Source organism: Panulirus ornatus, chromosome 2 (genome assembly GCF_036320965.1).
Source record: "Panulirus ornatus isolate Po-2019 chromosome 2, ASM3632096v1, whole genome shotgun sequence".
In the NCBI taxonomy this organism is placed as follows: domain Eukaryota; kingdom Metazoa; phylum Arthropoda; class Malacostraca; order Decapoda; family Palinuridae; genus Panulirus; species Panulirus ornatus.
The window spans coordinates 22,661,443-22,678,942 of NC_092225.1; the positions used below are offsets into that span (position 1 = coordinate 22,661,443).

General features: G+C 45.3%; 1 protein-coding gene across 5 annotated transcripts in view; it reads left to right on the forward strand.

Moving 5' to 3' along the window:
- Window positions 1–17,500, forward strand: part of LOC139754161 (uncharacterized) — a 448,889-nt gene that overhangs the window by 357,958 nt on the left and 73,431 nt on the right. For all 5 annotated transcript variants that reach the window (XR_011713842.1, XM_071671339.1, XM_071671349.1 and 2 more), the window contains 5 exons: window positions 1,330–1,437; window positions 3,660–3,840; window positions 4,772–4,877; window positions 8,498–8,716; window positions 17,017–17,211. Coding sequence is in view for 4 of the 5 variants with exons in the window: in XM_071671339.1 (XP_071527440.1) it covers window positions 1,330–1,437; window positions 3,660–3,840; window positions 4,772–4,877; window positions 8,498–8,716; window positions 17,017–17,211 (809 nt within the window). In the remaining variant the exon portion in view is untranslated. The remainder of the gene's footprint in view (window positions 1–1,329; window positions 1,438–3,659; window positions 3,841–4,771; window positions 4,878–8,497; window positions 8,717–17,016; window positions 17,212–17,500) is intronic.

The following is a 17,500-nucleotide window of genomic DNA, read 5'->3' on the forward strand; positions in this document are numbered from 1 at the left end:
GAGAGAGAGAGAGAGACCCCAGAGATGAAACCTCAGCCCACGTCGATGCTCTGTTGTCAGTCCAGCTACACTGTGCAGGGAAGGTCCCCCGCTTGCTTGGCTGGGTCTGGTCTGCAAGGCCTTTTCCTGAACTGCCAGGGCGTCGTTAAGGGCAACGCGTTCGCTTCCAGCCTCTGCTGCTGTTGCTGCTACAACAAACTTCATCATCCACCAGCAGCAAAGATACGTCAAGCTTCCTTTCTAGGATTTTTAAGGATGAGTGAGTGGCTCTGTCCGCGCTCCCTCACGACGAGGGAGGGTGAGTCTCTCGTTGTAGTACTCTTTTGATGTAAATCATGAGGTAATGATCACGTAAACTGTTGACAGCCATTAGGAAATACGTTGGGTCGAGCATGAACCGAAACATTTCTTACCATTATTCCCGAAATCGTTCGTCGTGATGATCTTATTCAGTGAATAAGTATAGGTATCTTACCGCTATTAACATCTTCCAAGATGATACAATTACCCTCTACACAACAGTGTTACAATCCTCTATGACCGTCCAATTAGCATCTTTACACTTAGTGTTCGAATCCCCTCTCACGATCCCCCAATGAGCATCTCTCCTCCTAGCAAGCTAGGCATCTATAGGATCTCTTAATGTCTACCATAAACCCCATGATAAATGTTATTATCCCCATAACACGGTAGAGGGACACAGGTAATTAGATTGCGTCTCACTTCAGTAAAGATGAACGAACCCGGAATTCTTCAAGGTATGGGATGTTGGTTGCGTCTTTGTTTTACTGTGTGTGTGTCTCTCTCGCATATAATGATACACTTATCATATAGCCGTAGTAACTATACTGGAAAGGATATAATTGTATAGTTATATTTACACAAGTTATACCGTATAGATACAGTTGTAATGAGAACTCGGAAGGGAATCGTGTCAAGGGAAAAAAAAGTTGAATTCAGACACTAGGAGTTTAGTAACGTTATGTAAATTTTAAGTTATTGTTTGGTGAGCGAAAATGACAATATCATAAGTAAACAGAACATTATTTTTCTCTTTTTTTCTCAAGATATCTCTTTGGTTTATATCTTACTTCCATATCGGAGACAGACAGAAAGAAATAGAAGAGAGAGAAGCTAACAGAAAATGATGGTTCTCAGTGTGAATGATACGTCACACCAGCATACATACCTCCCTCCCTCTCCCTAACCTTACTCCCTCTGCCATGCTTTAGGAACCACAGGTACTTCCCTCAGCCCTTGTACTAACTCCAGGTACTTTCCTCCCTCCCTCCCAGCCCTCGTACTAACCCTAGTCCCCGCCGCCCCCAGGTACGGTGTGGTGGTCGGAGCTGTCCCGGGTCCTGCCTCAAAAGGATCGTCTGTCTGTCTTCAACATCTTGGCCGCCATCGCCGGCACCACCGCGCCCTCCACACAAGGTAGGCCCCAAACCCCCCTGCCCCTGGCGGCGGGTACAAGCCCTACCCTGTGGGGGGCGGTCAAGGGCATTTTAGAGGGCGGGGTGTGTTAGGGAAGGAGGAATCGAGCCCTTAGTGGCATGTAGCCCTTGATGGGCAGTGGTAAGGGTTTACAAGAGGAGAATATACATTTTCAGGGAGAAAAACAACTTTGGTCCAGAGGGAGATCATACGTGGAAGGGGCCACACAGTGGGTTTGTACACCCTGGGAGAAAAGGTGACAGAAAGATAAAAAAAAAAAAGGGGGGGGGGGCGGATGTGCCCTTTGTGTGAAGTGGCAAAGGGTGAACAAAGGAGGACATTAACGCCCTAAGGGGATACCCCAACGAGGAGTGTTAAGCCATAATAAGGACTACACACACACACTCTTAAGAGTTTTACAGGGAAACATGAGAGTGGCACCTCCTCCTTAGGCGTGAGGGGAAATGCATCGATGAACTGATCTCTCCCTCCCTCCCTCTTGTGTATCTACCCCCCTTGTCCCTAGTCCCTCAACACGCACACACTCATTCTCGCTCCTTGGACCAGCCCTCCCTCCCTTCCTCCCTCCTCAACTCTCTCTCTCTCTCTCTCTCTCTCTCTCTCTCTCTCTCTCTCTCTCTCTCTCTCTCTCTCCCCATTTGACAGCCGATACTTCTCTCTTGAACACCCCCATTTCCCCCCCACACCCTCACCCCTGACTCTTGAACACCTGCTCTTTCTCTCGTTTTTGAACACCCATGCCATCCTCTTCATCACCCCCTCCCCCCCTTTCCCTCCCTCCCTATTTAACACTTTCCCTCCCTCTTAAAACACTATTTCCCCTCGCTTGAACAGACTGCCTCACACTTGAACATTCCCTTAATCCCTTTTGAACACCCTGTTCCTCTCTCTTGAACCACCCCCCTCCCTTCCCTTTCTCTTTAACACCTCCTCCTCCATGTCCTCTCGAACCCTCCCACTCTCCCTCCCTCTTGAACATATCTTCCATTCCTTCATCTTGAGCATCGCTTCTTCCCCCCCCCCCCCTTTAAACAACCCCCCCCCCTTCTCCCCCTCTTCCCTTACCTCCTCCTTGAACACCTTTTCATTAAGTCCCCCCTCAGCAGCTAGCTCTCTCTCTCTCACACACACAGCTGTAAAGATCTTAAGTTCGTTAGCCTCGAGTTTAAAACTTCCAAGTTCAAACTCTTTGATCTTCCGGGTCACGCAGAGAGAAGTTAGTGCTAGAGAGGGAGGGGGGGGGGGGGGGGTAGGGAAGAAAAAAAAGAACGTAGTAAAGGTTGCTGTTCAACGTAAAGCCATAGGGTGTTAGCTCTTAGTGTTACCTGTATCCTTGAAAAAAATATATACCTATTTTGAAACGGCTAGTTTGTAACCGGCTAATGAATTTTCACTTACGGTGGAGTGTATTAATAGCTGCAATCTTGTTGCGATGATGAATCCCCTAATGACCCTTGGTAACTACCTCACGACGTTATAATTAACGAGGAGACAGCTTAACGAGGTTCAGAGGATAGTTAGGTTAGGCGAGAGGGGGGGGGGGGGGGTAAGGGGGCTCCCCGCGGAGGTCAAATTCATTGTTTGTTTAAGATTGTTTATTTTTATTGATCAATTTTTTTCATTTTCTAAACTGTTCCTTTTTGTGTGTGTGTGTGTGTGTGTGTGTGTGTTTGATCATAGCTTGACCATAATTTTACAGATGTTCTGTGTGTGATTTTTTTCTGGCATTGGTATTTCTATGATCCGCAGGGTTAGTGTAATAGATTAATTCCACCCATAATGTTTTGCTTTAGTATTGACATGAACTGTAGAATTCACATATCCTGTAGTATTAATCTACACTGTATAGTTAATATTTCCTTTAGTGTTGATAGTCGATATAGTATTGATATATACTGTAGTATCATATTTCCCTATGAAGTTAGTATTCTCATTAGTGTTGATATTAACTTATATTAACATATTCGGTTGTATTAACATTCCTTTTTAATGATAACATTCTGTCTTTAGAAATGAGTATAGAGATATTTAAGTAAAGTCAGTATTTGTATGTATGTTAATATTCACTGTTGGTGTTCATCCTCTGAGTTCTAGAGAAGAGCAGAGGTTCTCACTATATTTTAGCATTTTCCTGTATCATCACATATTAACTATGATATAACGTAACGTGTGTGGGGGGGTCGGACGTTCTGCGCGCGCAGGTCCGGTGGCCATGCGTTACGAGGCGTCCACGTCGGTGACCTTCCAAGCAGCGGACCTGCTGCCGGGGGAGGAGGAGCAGGAAGACGAGTCCGACATGTGGCACATCGGGGAGATCCCCTGGGGTCCCTTCACCCCACACTTCCTCAACTACGTCCTGGCTCACCTCATCTACGCAGGCAGGTGGGTGGGTGAGTGGCAGGCACACACACACACACACACAGACTAACAGAGAGAGAGAGACAGACACGGAATGATTATAAACACACACAGACAGACTAGCCAAGAGAGAGACAGATACAGATTGATTGAAAACACAGACAGACAGACAGACAGATTAACCGAGAGAGAGACAGACACAGAATGATTATAAACACAGACAGACTAACAGAGAGAGAGAGAGAGACAGAGACAATGATTGTAAACACAGACAGGCAGACAGACTAACCGAGAGAGAGAGAGAGAGAGACAGACAGACAGAATGATTGAAAACACAGACAGACAGACAGACAGATTAACCGAGAGAGAGACAGACTCAGAATGATTATAAACACACAGACAGACTAACCGAGAGAGAGAGAGAGACAGACACAGATTGATTGAAAACACAGACAGACAGACAGACTAACCGAGAGAGACAGATACAGAATGATTGAAAAAGCCCGCAGGTTTTTTTTTTTTTTTAATGAAAAATGTAATTTTTTCACTACCATTTCGACCAATTTCCTCCTCCCTGAGACCCATCCACCAGCCGTCAGAGCTTCCATCTCTCCAGTGACACAAATTACTTAGAGTACGAATTGCCCAAGAACTTTCCACCCAACAACTTTTAAGAACTGAAAATTCTATATACATATATATATGTAAATACTGTATAGAAAATATAAATTTTGACTCCTAAACTTGTCAAATAGTAAACAAAATGTGACATAGTTTCAGTATTTCTTTACGTTCATTACCTGTGTTTGTGAGCGAGGAGTCGCTCTCGACAAACGAATTGCCGCTCCGACTGGAGTAATTGAATAGCATAATTGCTGGAGTCTCCCCCCCCCTAGTGCAACAGCTCCATTTTCGTTTCGAGCTCCAATTCTCTGCCTTTTCTTGCCCCCGTCAGGTACGCTGGCGTCTTTTGGGGCACTAACAAGAGCCTGGGGCTCGTCTTCTTCATCCAGCTTGTGCTCAACGCTGCCCAGAGCATCTTCGCCATTAACGGTTTCCAGGTGAGTGTGTGTTCGACTTCATTTCCGTACCATTTTTTTGAACGCCGTGTATGTTTTTACGTCTGGCTTCTTTTTTTGTGTGTGTGTGAAACGTCGGAAACTTGAATGAAATCGATGAAGTTGTGTGCGTGGATGTTGACTTTAAGTGCCTCATATTTTATAGCAGAACTTTGCGGATCAAAGTGCTAATTGGCGGGAATTTTCGTGCCGGCGCAATTTTTTGGGTGAGCAAAGTTTACACCGACCTGCGTCGGAATTTTTTTTGCTTTGACTCTTTTTTGTGATGAAGTTTTCATACGCCAGGATCAGTCTGCGCCGGCATTTTTGTGCGTCAGGGGATTTTCTATTGATCAGAAGATTGTTTTTAGTCAATAGTGTGTGTATGTGTGTGTGTGTGTGTGTGTGTGTGTGTGTGTACGTCAATATTGTGTGTGTGTGTGTTGTGTATGTGTGTGTGTGTGTGTGTGTGTACGTCAATATTGTGTGTGTGTGTGTGTGTGTGTACGTCAATATTGTGTGTGTGTGTGTGTGTGTGTACGTCAATATTGTGTGTGTGTGTGTGTGTGTGTGTGTGTACGTCAATATTGTGTGTGTGTGTGTGTGTGTACGTCAATATTGTGTGTGTGTGTGTGTGTGTGTACGTCAATATTGTGTGTGTGTGTGTGTGTGTGTGTGTGTGTGTATACCAGAGTTTTGTGATGAATTGTCCTTGTTCATCGAAACTGCAGTAGTAGAGTGAGAGCGTCATATGTGTTTGTTTGTTTGAAAATTTGTATATAGATTCTAAGGAATCTGAAAACTAGAAAATTATGTTTTATATATATATATATATATATATATATATATATATATATATATATATATATATATATATCCACACATCCTCTACCACTTCTAAAACCGCACTGCTCTTCCCCAATCTGATGCTCTGTACATGCCTTCACCCTCTCAATCAATACCCTCCCATATAATTTACCAGGAATACTCAACAAACTTATACCTCTGTAATTTGAGCACTCACTCTTATCCCCTTTGCCTTTGTACAATGGCACTATGCACGCATTCCGCCAATCCTCAGGCACCTCACCATGAGTCATACATACATTAAATAACCTTACCAACCAGTCAACAATACAGTCACCCCCTTTCTTAATAAATTCCACTGCAATACCATCCAAACCTGCTGCCTTGCCGGCTTTCATCTTCCGCAAAGCTTTTACTACCTCTTCTCTGTTTACCAAATCATTTTCCCTAACCCTCTCACTTTGCACACCACCTCGACCAAAACACCCTATATCTGCCACTCTGTCATCAGACACATTCAACAAACCTTCAAAATACTCATTCCATCTCCTTCTCACATCACCGCTACTTGTTATCACCTCCCCATTTACGCCCTTCACTGAAGTTCCCATTTGCTCCCTTGTCTTACGCACCCTATTTACCTCCTTCCAGAACATCTTTTTATTTTCCCTAAAATTTACTGATAGTCTCTCACCCCAACTCTCATTTGCCCTTTTTTTCACCTCTTGCACCTTTCTCTTGACCTCCTGTCTCTTTCTTTTATACTTCTCCCACTCAATTGCATTTTTTCCCTGCAAAAATCGTCCAAAAATCGTTGCTTTGAAGAATGTATGTGAGAAATACTTAGAAAAGCAAATGGATTTGTATGTAGCATTTATGGATCTGGAGAAGGCATATGATAGAGTTGATAGAGATGCTTTGTGGAAGGTATTAAGAATATATGGTGTGGGAGGCAAGTTGTTAGAAGCAGTGAAAAGTTTTTATCGAGGATGTAAGGCATGTGTACGTGTAGGAAGAGAGGAAAGTGATTGGTTCTCAGTGAATGTAGGTTTGCGGCAGGGGTGTGTGATGTCTCCATGGTTGTTTAATTTGTTTATGGATGGGGTTGTAAGGGAGGTAAATGCAAGAGTCCTGGAAAGAGGGGCAAGTATGAAGTCTGTTGGGGATGAGAGAGCTTGGGAAGTGAGTCAGTTGTTGTTCGCTGATGATACAGCGCTGGTGGCTGATTCATGTGAGAAACTGCAGAAGCTGGTGACTGAGTTTGGTAAAGTGTGTGGAAGAAGAAAGTTGAGAGTAAATGTGAATAAGAGCAAGGTTATTAGGTACAGTAGGGGTGAGGGTCAAGTCAATTGGGAGGTGAGTTTGAATGGAGAAAAACTGGAGGAAGTGAAGTGTTTTAGATATCTGGGAGTGGATCTGTCAGCGGATGGAACCATGGAAGCGGAAGTGGATCATAGGGTGGGGGAGGGGGCGAAAATTTTGGGAGCCTTGAAAAATGTGTGGAAGTCGAGAACACTATCTCGGAAAGCAAAAATGGGTATGTTTGAGGGAATAGTGGTTCCAACAATGTTGTATGGTTGCGAGGCGTGGGCTATGGATAGAGATGTGCGCAGGAGGATGGATGTGCTGGAAATGAGATGTTTGAGGACAATGTGTGGTGTGAGGTGGTTTGATCGAGTAAGTAACGTAAGGGTAAGAGAGATGTGTGGAAATAAAAAGAGCGTGGTTGAGAGAGCAGAAGAGGGTGTTTTGAAATGGTTTGGGCACATGGAGAGAATGAGTGAGGAGAGATTGACCAAGAGGATATATGTGTCGGAGGTGGTGGGAACGAGGAGAAGAGGGAGACCAAATTGGAGGTGGAAAGATGGAGTGAAAAAGATTTTGTGTGATCGGGGCCTGAACATGCAGGAGGGTGAAAGGAGGGCAAGAAATAGAGTGAATTGGAGTCATGTGGTATACAGGGGTTGACGTGCTGTCAGTGGATTGAAGCAAGGCATGTGAAGCGTCTGGGGTAAACCATGGAAAGCTGTGTAGGTATGTATATTTGCGTGTGTGGACGTGTGTATGTACATGTGTATGGGGGGGGGGTTGGGCCATTTCTTTCGTCTGTTTCCTTGCGCTACCTCGCAAACGCGGGAGACAGCGACAAAGTATAAAAAAAAAAAAAAAAAAAAAAATATATATATATATATATATATATGATCATTAAGGGAATGAACCTCAGGGCCTAATGACCTTGCTCGTAGGTGGCTGGCCGCCAAACAAACTCATTAAGAGTTCTATTGTTTATATTTAATGCATCTTTTTTGTTGTCGAATATTTTTGTGGCACTTTTATTGACCAGAATGAGAATTGAACATGGTTGGCCACATTAGCTTTGACCTTATCTTGGAAGGAGTTAGCAGTGCATAGACTTTACATAGGTATATAGAATGTCAGAGTAAGTTACGAGAGTGATTTAGAAGTTACGAGAGTGAATTAGAAGTTACGAGAGTGAACTATAATAACTTTGACTTCACGTTATAGTTTATATAAATGATGACCATGTTCTATTTTGACTTGGTGTAATTGAACTGTGGGATGTATTCAGATGTGATAGTCTATTTTTATCTGTTCATAGCCGCAGAATCCAACAATATACATACAATGCTGTTGTATTAATAGATTCTGTTTAGACTAGGAGGTTGTATAATAGTGATGTATTCTGGTGGCGTGTCATTCATTGGTAGTAAGGCTCATATTCAACATGTTCTCTTTGCTACTTATAGCCACTATCGTTCAAAGATGCATTTTCTCTTTTCACCACGTGTGAGCAGGTGCTGTACAAGGTGCACGTGGTAGGGGCTGAACACGTGCTCCCGGTGTTCGAAGGCTTCCTGCTCCCGCTGCCGGCGTGCGTGGGCGTGTTCACCGCCTCGCAGGCCATGGTGCTGGCCTCGGGCTCTGTCCTCTACCTCTACGGCTTCGTCAAGTTCAACGCCTTCCTCAACGCCGAGAAGGAGAAGTACCACATCCTGACCAAACACGGCCACCAGGTAGGATTGGATACGGGGGAGGTTGTTGTTTTGTGGGGGATGTAGTAGGATCAGGTAGGATTGGATACGGGGGAGGTTGTTGTTTTGTTTTTGAGGGGGATCTAGTAGATCAGGTAGGATTGGATGGTGTTTTGGGGGGATGTAGTAGGATCAGGTAGGATTAGATGTTTTTTTGGGGGGATGTAGTAGGATCAGGTAGGATTGGATGGTGTTTTTGAGGGGTATGTAGTAGGATCAGGTAGGATTGGATGTTTTTTGGGGGGAATGTAGTAGGATCAGGTCGGATTGGATGGTGTTTTGGGGGGAATGTAGTAGGATCAGGTAGGATTGGATAAGGGAGGTTGTTGTTCTTTTTTTGAGGGGGATGTAGTAGGATCAGTAGGATTGGATGGTTTTTTGTGGAGGATGTAGTAGGATCAATAGGATTGGATGGTTTTTTTGGAGGATGTAGTAGGATCAGGTAGGATTGGATGGTGTTTTGGGGGGAATGTAGTAGGATCAATAGGATTGGATGGTTTTTTTGGGGGGATGTAGTAGGATCAGATAGGATTGGATGGGGATGTAGTAGGATCAGGTGGGATTGGATGGTATTTTTGAGGGGGATGTAGTAGGATCAATAGGATTGGATGGTTTTTTTTTGGAGGATGTAGTAGGATCAATAGGATTGGATGGTTTTTTGGGGGGATGTAGTGGGATCAGATAGGATTGGATGAGGATGTAGTAGGATCAGGTGGGATTGGATGGTGTTTTGGGGAGGATGTAGTAGGATCAGATAGGATTGGATGGGCGGGTTTTTTAAGGGGGGGGGGGGTTGATTGGTGGATCACAAAGAGAGGCTCGAAAGTGGATTTTGATGTAGATCGTGGACGATTTTTTTTTCTTTTTTTGAGGTCGAATCGTGGATGATGTAGAGGTGGGTTCCTTGATGGTGGATCACAGACAGCACAGGGCTGGGTGGATCAGTGAAATGTATGTGGATCATCTCTCACTCCTGGATCACCTGGAGACACCATTGTAAATCACGTGGTTCAGTCATTAGCTCGTGCTGGATCAGGGACTTGAGAGCTTGATTGATCATTATTGATCTTTGATCCCCAAATAATTGATCATTATTGATCTATGATCTCCAAATGATTGATCATTATTGATCTATGATCTCCAAATGATTGATCATTATTGATCTTTGATCCCCAAATGATTGATCATTATTGATCTTTGATCCCCAAATGATTGATCATTATTGATCTTTGATCCCCAAATGATTGATCATTATTGATCTTTGATCCCCAAATGATTGATCATTATTGATCTTTGATCCCCAAATGATTGATCATTATTGATCTATGATCTCCCAAATAATTGATCATTATTGATCTTTGATCTCCCAAATAATTGATCATTATTGATCTATGATCCCCAAATAATTGATCATTATTGACCTTTGATCCCCAAATAATGGATCATTATTGATCTTCGATCCTCTACAGATGGTTCCCACATGCCCTTTAACCTTGGAAGAATCCAAGAAGGGGGAAAAAAAAAAAGATGCTCAAAAATTAATCATTGATATTCCTACACATGAACTCGAATATATATATATATATAACTTTGACACACTGGCAGTCACTGACGTACCATCCATCTGCACGTCATATTTTCACTCAAAGGTGCCATACATACATACAGTGAGAATGTGTGTGTATATATGGTCCTTGGATTATCATGAACACCTGAAGAAGGTGTTGAAGGTGGTTATAACTGCTTGTCGTCGGCGTGGCAGTTGTAATTAGCCAGCAATTGCAATTAGCCAAACGTGGCAGTTGCAATTAGCCAGAAGACCTGTGGATTAACCAACATGGATAATTAGGTTCAGATCCAAAGACCAGAAGAATGATAAAATGGTCTTCAGGTGCAAAGAGTTTCAGACTCGGAAGGAAATGACCTTGAAGATACAAAGGCCCTTGATATAAATGCCCAAAGGCCCTTGATATAAATGCCCGAAGGCCCTTGATATAAATGCCCAAAGGCCTTTGATATAAATGCCACCCCCCTTAGGTTCAAAATGCCTCAACCCTCCCTCAGTAATGTCTTAAAATCCAAAAGGGTCACAGGCCAGGTGACCTGACCCTTTAAGCTTAAGGCTTCCGGGTTCAGAGAGGTCAGGGGGTCAACGTACCCGTGGCTCGAACTTCTGCGGTCAAGGATCATGTTCAAGGACCACCCTTATTACTCCCTCCTCCCTTTCCTCCCCTGGATATGTATTGATTCATTTATTTATTTGATTATTTTTTTCTTTTTTTTTTGACGACCACTTTAACTTATTTACCAATTATAGAAGAGCCTGGGAGTCCTTGCTTTCTCGAAGACCCTCACAGAGGCTGAGTTCGCTGCTGGCCTCCTCTCCCCCCCACACACACACACAAGCGCTCGCCCTCGAAGCCCCTCTGGCGGAGTCGAAAGCCCTCAAGCTATACATCCACCCGCCGACTTGATCCCACTTGGAGGAACTTACCTGATTGGTTCTCAGTCGACGCGCGGTTCCGCCAATTAGCAGCGCTCAGCGCCCAGACGTGGCACGTGCTGATTGGTTGCTCATGAGTCGCCCATAGAGTTGGTTTTTTTTTTTTTTAGAGTGAAGTTTTCTATGTGATTAATGTGATCCATGAGTTACTCATATGTCATTACAGGATTACTCATTTGGTCTTTGAGTCAAGACTCAAATTGGTGTTGGTCATTTAAAAAGGTGTTTAGTTTTACTCTACCACTCGACTGCCTGTTCAAGTCGTTCTTCCACTGTCTGAATGGGCCATTTACGAACATGGTGGCTTGAATCATCCCTTGACGGATGTGGGTGTCGAAATCAACCAGTTATATACCAAATTTTGGATGATCGATTCAGCCAATTACAAAAATCGGTTCTTGCATCGGCCAAACTTCACGCACTGAAGGTCACCCTTTCCGCCAATTTCAAGTTATTCTTACGATAAATTGGCGATGGATCAGGCCTCCGTTATCTAAATAAATGAAATGAAATGACTGAAACAGCTCTGCCCGTTACTGGCCCACAACATGGGGCAGCAATGATGAAACATACCGAACCATCATTTGAGAACATATTCGTCCAGTATGCTGAGAGAGAGAGAGAGAAAGAGAGAGAGAGAGAGAGAGAGAGAGAGAGAGAGAGAGAGAGAGAGAGAGAGAGAGAAGAGGTCGCTTATTTACAGTGACAATACGAGGCAATTATTTTTCTGCCCAAACTTGGCGGGCCTCGCTATACCGACTGGTTATCGCCTATCGCTAACAATTGTTTACCTGATGGTGGGTAATTAGGGGTGTTGAATGGTCGTTATCCATCGCCCGGGTTAACCATGATCCTCTAAGGGCCTGGAGGCCTTTTGATAAGAGTTTTGTGACCCATTATCCCATGGTTTTTGACGTGATAAAGGAAGTAGTGTCCGCTGGTATGAACAGTGCAGGACATAATGGTAAATATAAATTGGTTTTATAAACAATAACGTTATGGAGCCACTGGTTTATAAAACCCATCATTTAGTATATAAATGATAGGGATACGTACAAGAAGTGGGTAGATGTGTTGCACTATGGGTAAACATTGTATAGAACAAAGAAATAGATTTTTAATGACGAAAAAAGTTCTTTTTGTGTGTGATATTTTTTTAGTAGGCCAGACACCCATACTGTGGGTTGTCGCTGTTTTAATCTCTTGCGTCACGCTTTCCATCGCCCACCTTGCGTCAGACGCCTGCGTCACTCCTTGCGTCATCCCCCCCGCGTCATAATCTTTGTATATATGCCTTTGCGTCACCCCCCCCGACACACACACACACACACACACACACACCCAGAGAACATTTAAGTACACCCCCGTAAACACGCCCCACAGCGGGATTTTCATCCCACAGCCCTGAACTTCAGGGGAGGAAGATAAGCACATACCCTGTGTGTATAGAGACCAATATTGTGTCTGGGGGGGGAGCAGTAAAACAGATGGTCGCGTTGGCAGTGATATAGAATAGGCGAAACGACCTTACGGGACCATCTCGTCAGGTAATCAAGTCCCCACAGGTCCTCGTGTGTCCCTCTTCGTTGTAAATGGTTTTCCGAGAAGGTCCCGGTTTTGCTGTACGCTGATTGGATGGGCCCAAGGTACTCGACAGGCAGTTACAGGTAATTGGATCTCTCTCTCTCTCTCTCTCTCTCTCTCTCTCTCTCTCTCTCTCTCTCTCTCTCTCTCTCTCTCTCTCTCTCGCTGGTCTCAGGTCTCTACCGTAATGACGGCGTGGGCTGGGTTTCTACAGTAAGGTTTCTGCCACACAATACGAAGTTGCCATTCTTCACCTGATTCATCATTCAATTGGAGAAGGCCTTCCGGGTGTTGATCATTATAATCGATGCTTGTGAGGTTATCGGCTACGATTAGCGTAGGTTCTGATGTTGATCAATGCCTAGGAATTCCTTTAGGATTAACATAGGTTCTGATGGTGATTAATGCCTAGGAGTACCTTTAGGATTAGCACAGGTTCTGATGGTGATTAATGCCTAGGAGTACCTTTAGGATTAACACAGGTTCTGATGGTGATTAATGCCTAGGAATTCCTTTAGGATTAACACAGGTTCTGATGGTGATTAATGCCTAGGAATTCCTTTAGGATTAACACAGGTTCTGATGGTGATTAATGCCTAGGAATTCCTTTAGGATTAACATAGGTTCTGATGGTGATTAATACCTAGGAATTCCTTTAGGATTAACATAGGTTCTGATGGTGATTAATGCCTAGGAATTCCTTTAGGATTAACATAGGTTCTGATGGTGATCAATGCCTAGGAATTCCTTTAGGATTAACACAGGTTCTGATGATGATTAATGCCTCAGAATACTTCTAGGATTAACACAGGTTCTAATGATGATTGGATTAACACAGGTTCTGGTGTTGATTAATACCTCAGAATACCTATAATTTCTTCCGCTGGTCATTACATTTGTGATCTGGTCATTACATTTGTGATTAATGTGTGGCTGCGTCGCTCGTCGTACTCCATGTGTTGACTGACTGACTGACTGACTGACTGACTGACTGACTGACGAAGGCTTCGGCAGGAGTGTTGACTGGAATAGTGATGGATGACCCAGGTCATCAGCTGTGGATGGTAGATAGCAAGACTTGTCTACTCATGTGGCTCCATGTTTATTAGCTGTTTCTCAATCTTCACCTCTAGAAGAAAAGGTGTTGGAGATATCGAGCGATGGAGAACGTCAGTTGCGGAAGAGAGAGAGAGAGAGAGAGAGAGAGAGAGAGAGAGAGAGAGAGAGAGAGAGAGAGAGAGGGAAAAAATTTGATGATTGTATCTTGGACGGTCGAAGGAGAGGCGGTCATTTTGGAAGATAAGAGCTGACCAGCGTCCACGCCCTTCCTCTCGCTGTATTTTTTTTTCGAATTGTCCTTCCTTCGCTGGGGGGTCACGTCGAGGTGTAGGGGGGGGGGGGGCGGGGTTAGTTAGGCTTCGGGGGGGGAAGGGAGTTAGGAATGGGGGGGGTTGTTTCTTGAACCATCCCTCCCCCTTCATCCCTTTCTTGGGTTGCTGGTTAAGGTTGATTGAGTTTTGACCCACGTAACGGCCCAAGTACCATCCCTGCTCCTCCTCATCATGGCTGCCTCCCCGCCAGCAACTGGACCCTCTGCTCGTTTTTCATAGAAAGCGCACCCTCGCCCCGTTTTCTTTCTCCAAGTAATTTGTTCTTTTTTTTTTCGATATTTTCCGCTACTTTTCGTCCATAAGGGTAAGGGGGAAAGAAAATTGCCGGTAAATTTACTACACTCAAGTATGTGATTACCCTCATCTCATAATTACCTGAATAATTAGTTTGTTAATCACAGAAGAGTGTTTCAGCCTTGTGCCATTTCATACCAGTTTCATACTTGTACCATCTGTGTTGTACCGGTTTATTAAAGATTGCCTCAAGGCTTGTACTACCCAGAACCAGGTCATTACAGTCTGTTTCAGCTTTGTACCACCCAGAACCAGGTCATTACAGGCTGTTTCAGCTTCGAACCAACGAGAACCAGGTCATTACAGGCTGTTTCAGTTTTGAACCACCCAGAACCAGGTCATTACAGGCTGTTTCAGCTTCGAACCACCCAGAACCAGGTGATTACAGTCTGTTTCAGCTTTGTACCACCCAGAACCAGGTCATTACAGGCTGTTTCAGCTTTGTACCAACGAGAACCAGGTCATTACAGTCTGTTTCAGCTTTGAATCACTCAGAACCAGGTCATTACAGGCTGTTTCAGTTTTGAACCACCCAGAACCAGGTCATTACAGGCTGTTTCAGCTTCGAACCACCCAGAACCAGGTGATTACAGTCTGTTTCAGCTTTGTACCACCCAGAACCAGGTCATTACAGGCTGTTTCAGCTTTGTACCAACGAGAACCAGGTCATTACAGTCTGTTTCAGCTTTGAATCACTCAGAACCAGGTCATTACAGGCTGTTTCAGTTTTGAACCACCCAGAACCAGGTCATTACAGGCTGTTTCAGCTTTGAACCACCCAGAACCAGGTCATTACAGGCTGTTTCAGCTTTGAACCACCCAGAACCAGGTCATTACAGGCTGTTTCAGCTTCGAACCAACGAGAACCAGGTCATTACAGGCTGTTTCAGCTTTGAACCACCCAGAACCAGGTCATTACAGGCTGTTTCAGTTTTGAACCACCCAGAACCAGGTCATTACAGGCTGTTTCAGCTTTGAACCACTCAGAACCAGGTCATTACAGGCTGTTTCAGCGTACTCAATAGGTACTTTGCCACCCCGACGTCGTATATGGCAATGTTAGCATAATATCTTCCTCTTTATCTCCGTTTTATTGTTCTGCCCACTCAGTAAGCATGCATACACATGATCCACTTGAGCTGGCCACGCACCGAGGATACGCGGACGTACCTCACGTGTTCTGGCCACTCAACATGCATATGTCAACATGATCCACTGTGTGCTGGCCACTCAACATGCATATGTCAACATGATCCACTGTGTGCTGGCCACTGAAGGAGCATACGTCAACATGAGCCACATGAGACTGGAGTCAGATACAGATCAGATGAGGTTGCGTGGGTGTTCTGGCTTCCTTCAATGTGTATTATAAACATTTTTGTGTGTTTTTCCCCTTGATTGAGTGTGACCTTGTTTCCCATGTGCCCTTTGAGCAACACGACGTTACGACCCTTGGGTAGAATGCACCTGGGCCCTTAAGGTCCACTAGGGAGGCGGGGGGGTCTGGTTAAAGGCCAGGCCACCGTGGCCAAGGGCCGTACCGTCATGCTCGAAGGCATCGTACCGTACCGTACCGTGCCATCACACGCCCGGGGATGGGAGATTGCCCTCATGTATATACCACATGCAGTGAAATGCCCCCTTTTGGCGTTCATAGCAGTGAAATATGTCCTATCCGCTGATAACAGCAGAAGCATAAGGCTTCACACGAACATTAGATAAACTTCTGACTTAAAAAAACAACGCCCCCCCTCCCTTTTCCCCCCTCCTCTATCCCTAGTCCTCCTCCTACCATTCCCCATTTCCCTCCTCCTCTATCCCTAGTCCTCCTCCTACCATTCCCCATTTCCCTCCTCCTCTATCCCTAGTCCTCCTCCTACCATTCCCCATTTCCCTCCTCCTCTATCCCTAGTCCTCCTCCTACCATTCCCCATTTCCCTCCTCCCCTATCCCTAGTCCTCCTCCTACCATTCCCCATTTCCCTCCTCCTCTATCCCTAGTCCTCCTCCTACCATTCCCCATTTCCCCCCTCCTCTATCCCTAGTCCTCCTCCTACCATTCCCCATTTCCCTCCTCCTCTATCCCTAGTCCTCCTCCTACCATTCCCCATTTCCCTCCTCTATCCCTAGTCCTCCTCCTACCATTACCCATTTCCCTCCTCCTCTATCCCTAGTCCTCCTCCTACCATTCCCCATTTTCCTCCTCCTCTATCCCTAGTCCTCCTCCTACCATTCCCCATTTCCCTCCTCCTCTAGCCCTAGTCCTCCTCCTACCATTCCCTATTTCCCTCCTCCTCTATCCCTAGTCCTCCTCCTACCATTCCCCATTTCCCTCCTCCTCTATCCCTAGTCCTCCTCCTACCATTCCCCATTTCCCTCCTCCTCTATCCCTAGTCCTCCTCCTACCATTCCCCATTCCTTACTCATGTCAGTCAAAGCAGCAGGTCTTAAACCCCTTGGGCTGTTCCTCTCTCCTCCTCCTCCTCTCCGTCGTCGTCGTGGTGTGAGCAGACGCCGTGGAGCTATTGGCCGCACTGCTGGGCGCTGACGGTGCTGGTGCTCATGACGGCCATGGCCTCGCCGCTGGTGCACGACTGGACGGTGGTGTACCGCGCCTCGTTGGACACGTCCGTCCTCTCGGCCACCATCGCCACCATCACCCACCTCTTCCTCTGGATCCTCCTGTGGCTGACGCTGACCATCAAGGTAAGGAAGGAAGGGGGCAGGAGTGTGAGGTAAAGGTAGGGGCAGGAGTGTGAGGTAAAGGTAGGGGCAGGAGTGTGAGGTAAAGGTAGGGGCAGGAGTGTGAGGTAAAGGTAGGGGCAGGAGTGTGAGGTAAAGGTAGGGGCAGGAGTGTGAGGTAAAGGTAGGGGCAGGAGTGTGAGGTAAAGGTAGGGGCAGGAGTGTGAGGTAAAGGTAGGGGCAGGAGTGTGAGGTAAAGGTAGGGGCAGGAGTGTGAGGTAAGGGAGGGGCAGGAGTGTGAGGTAAGGGGTGG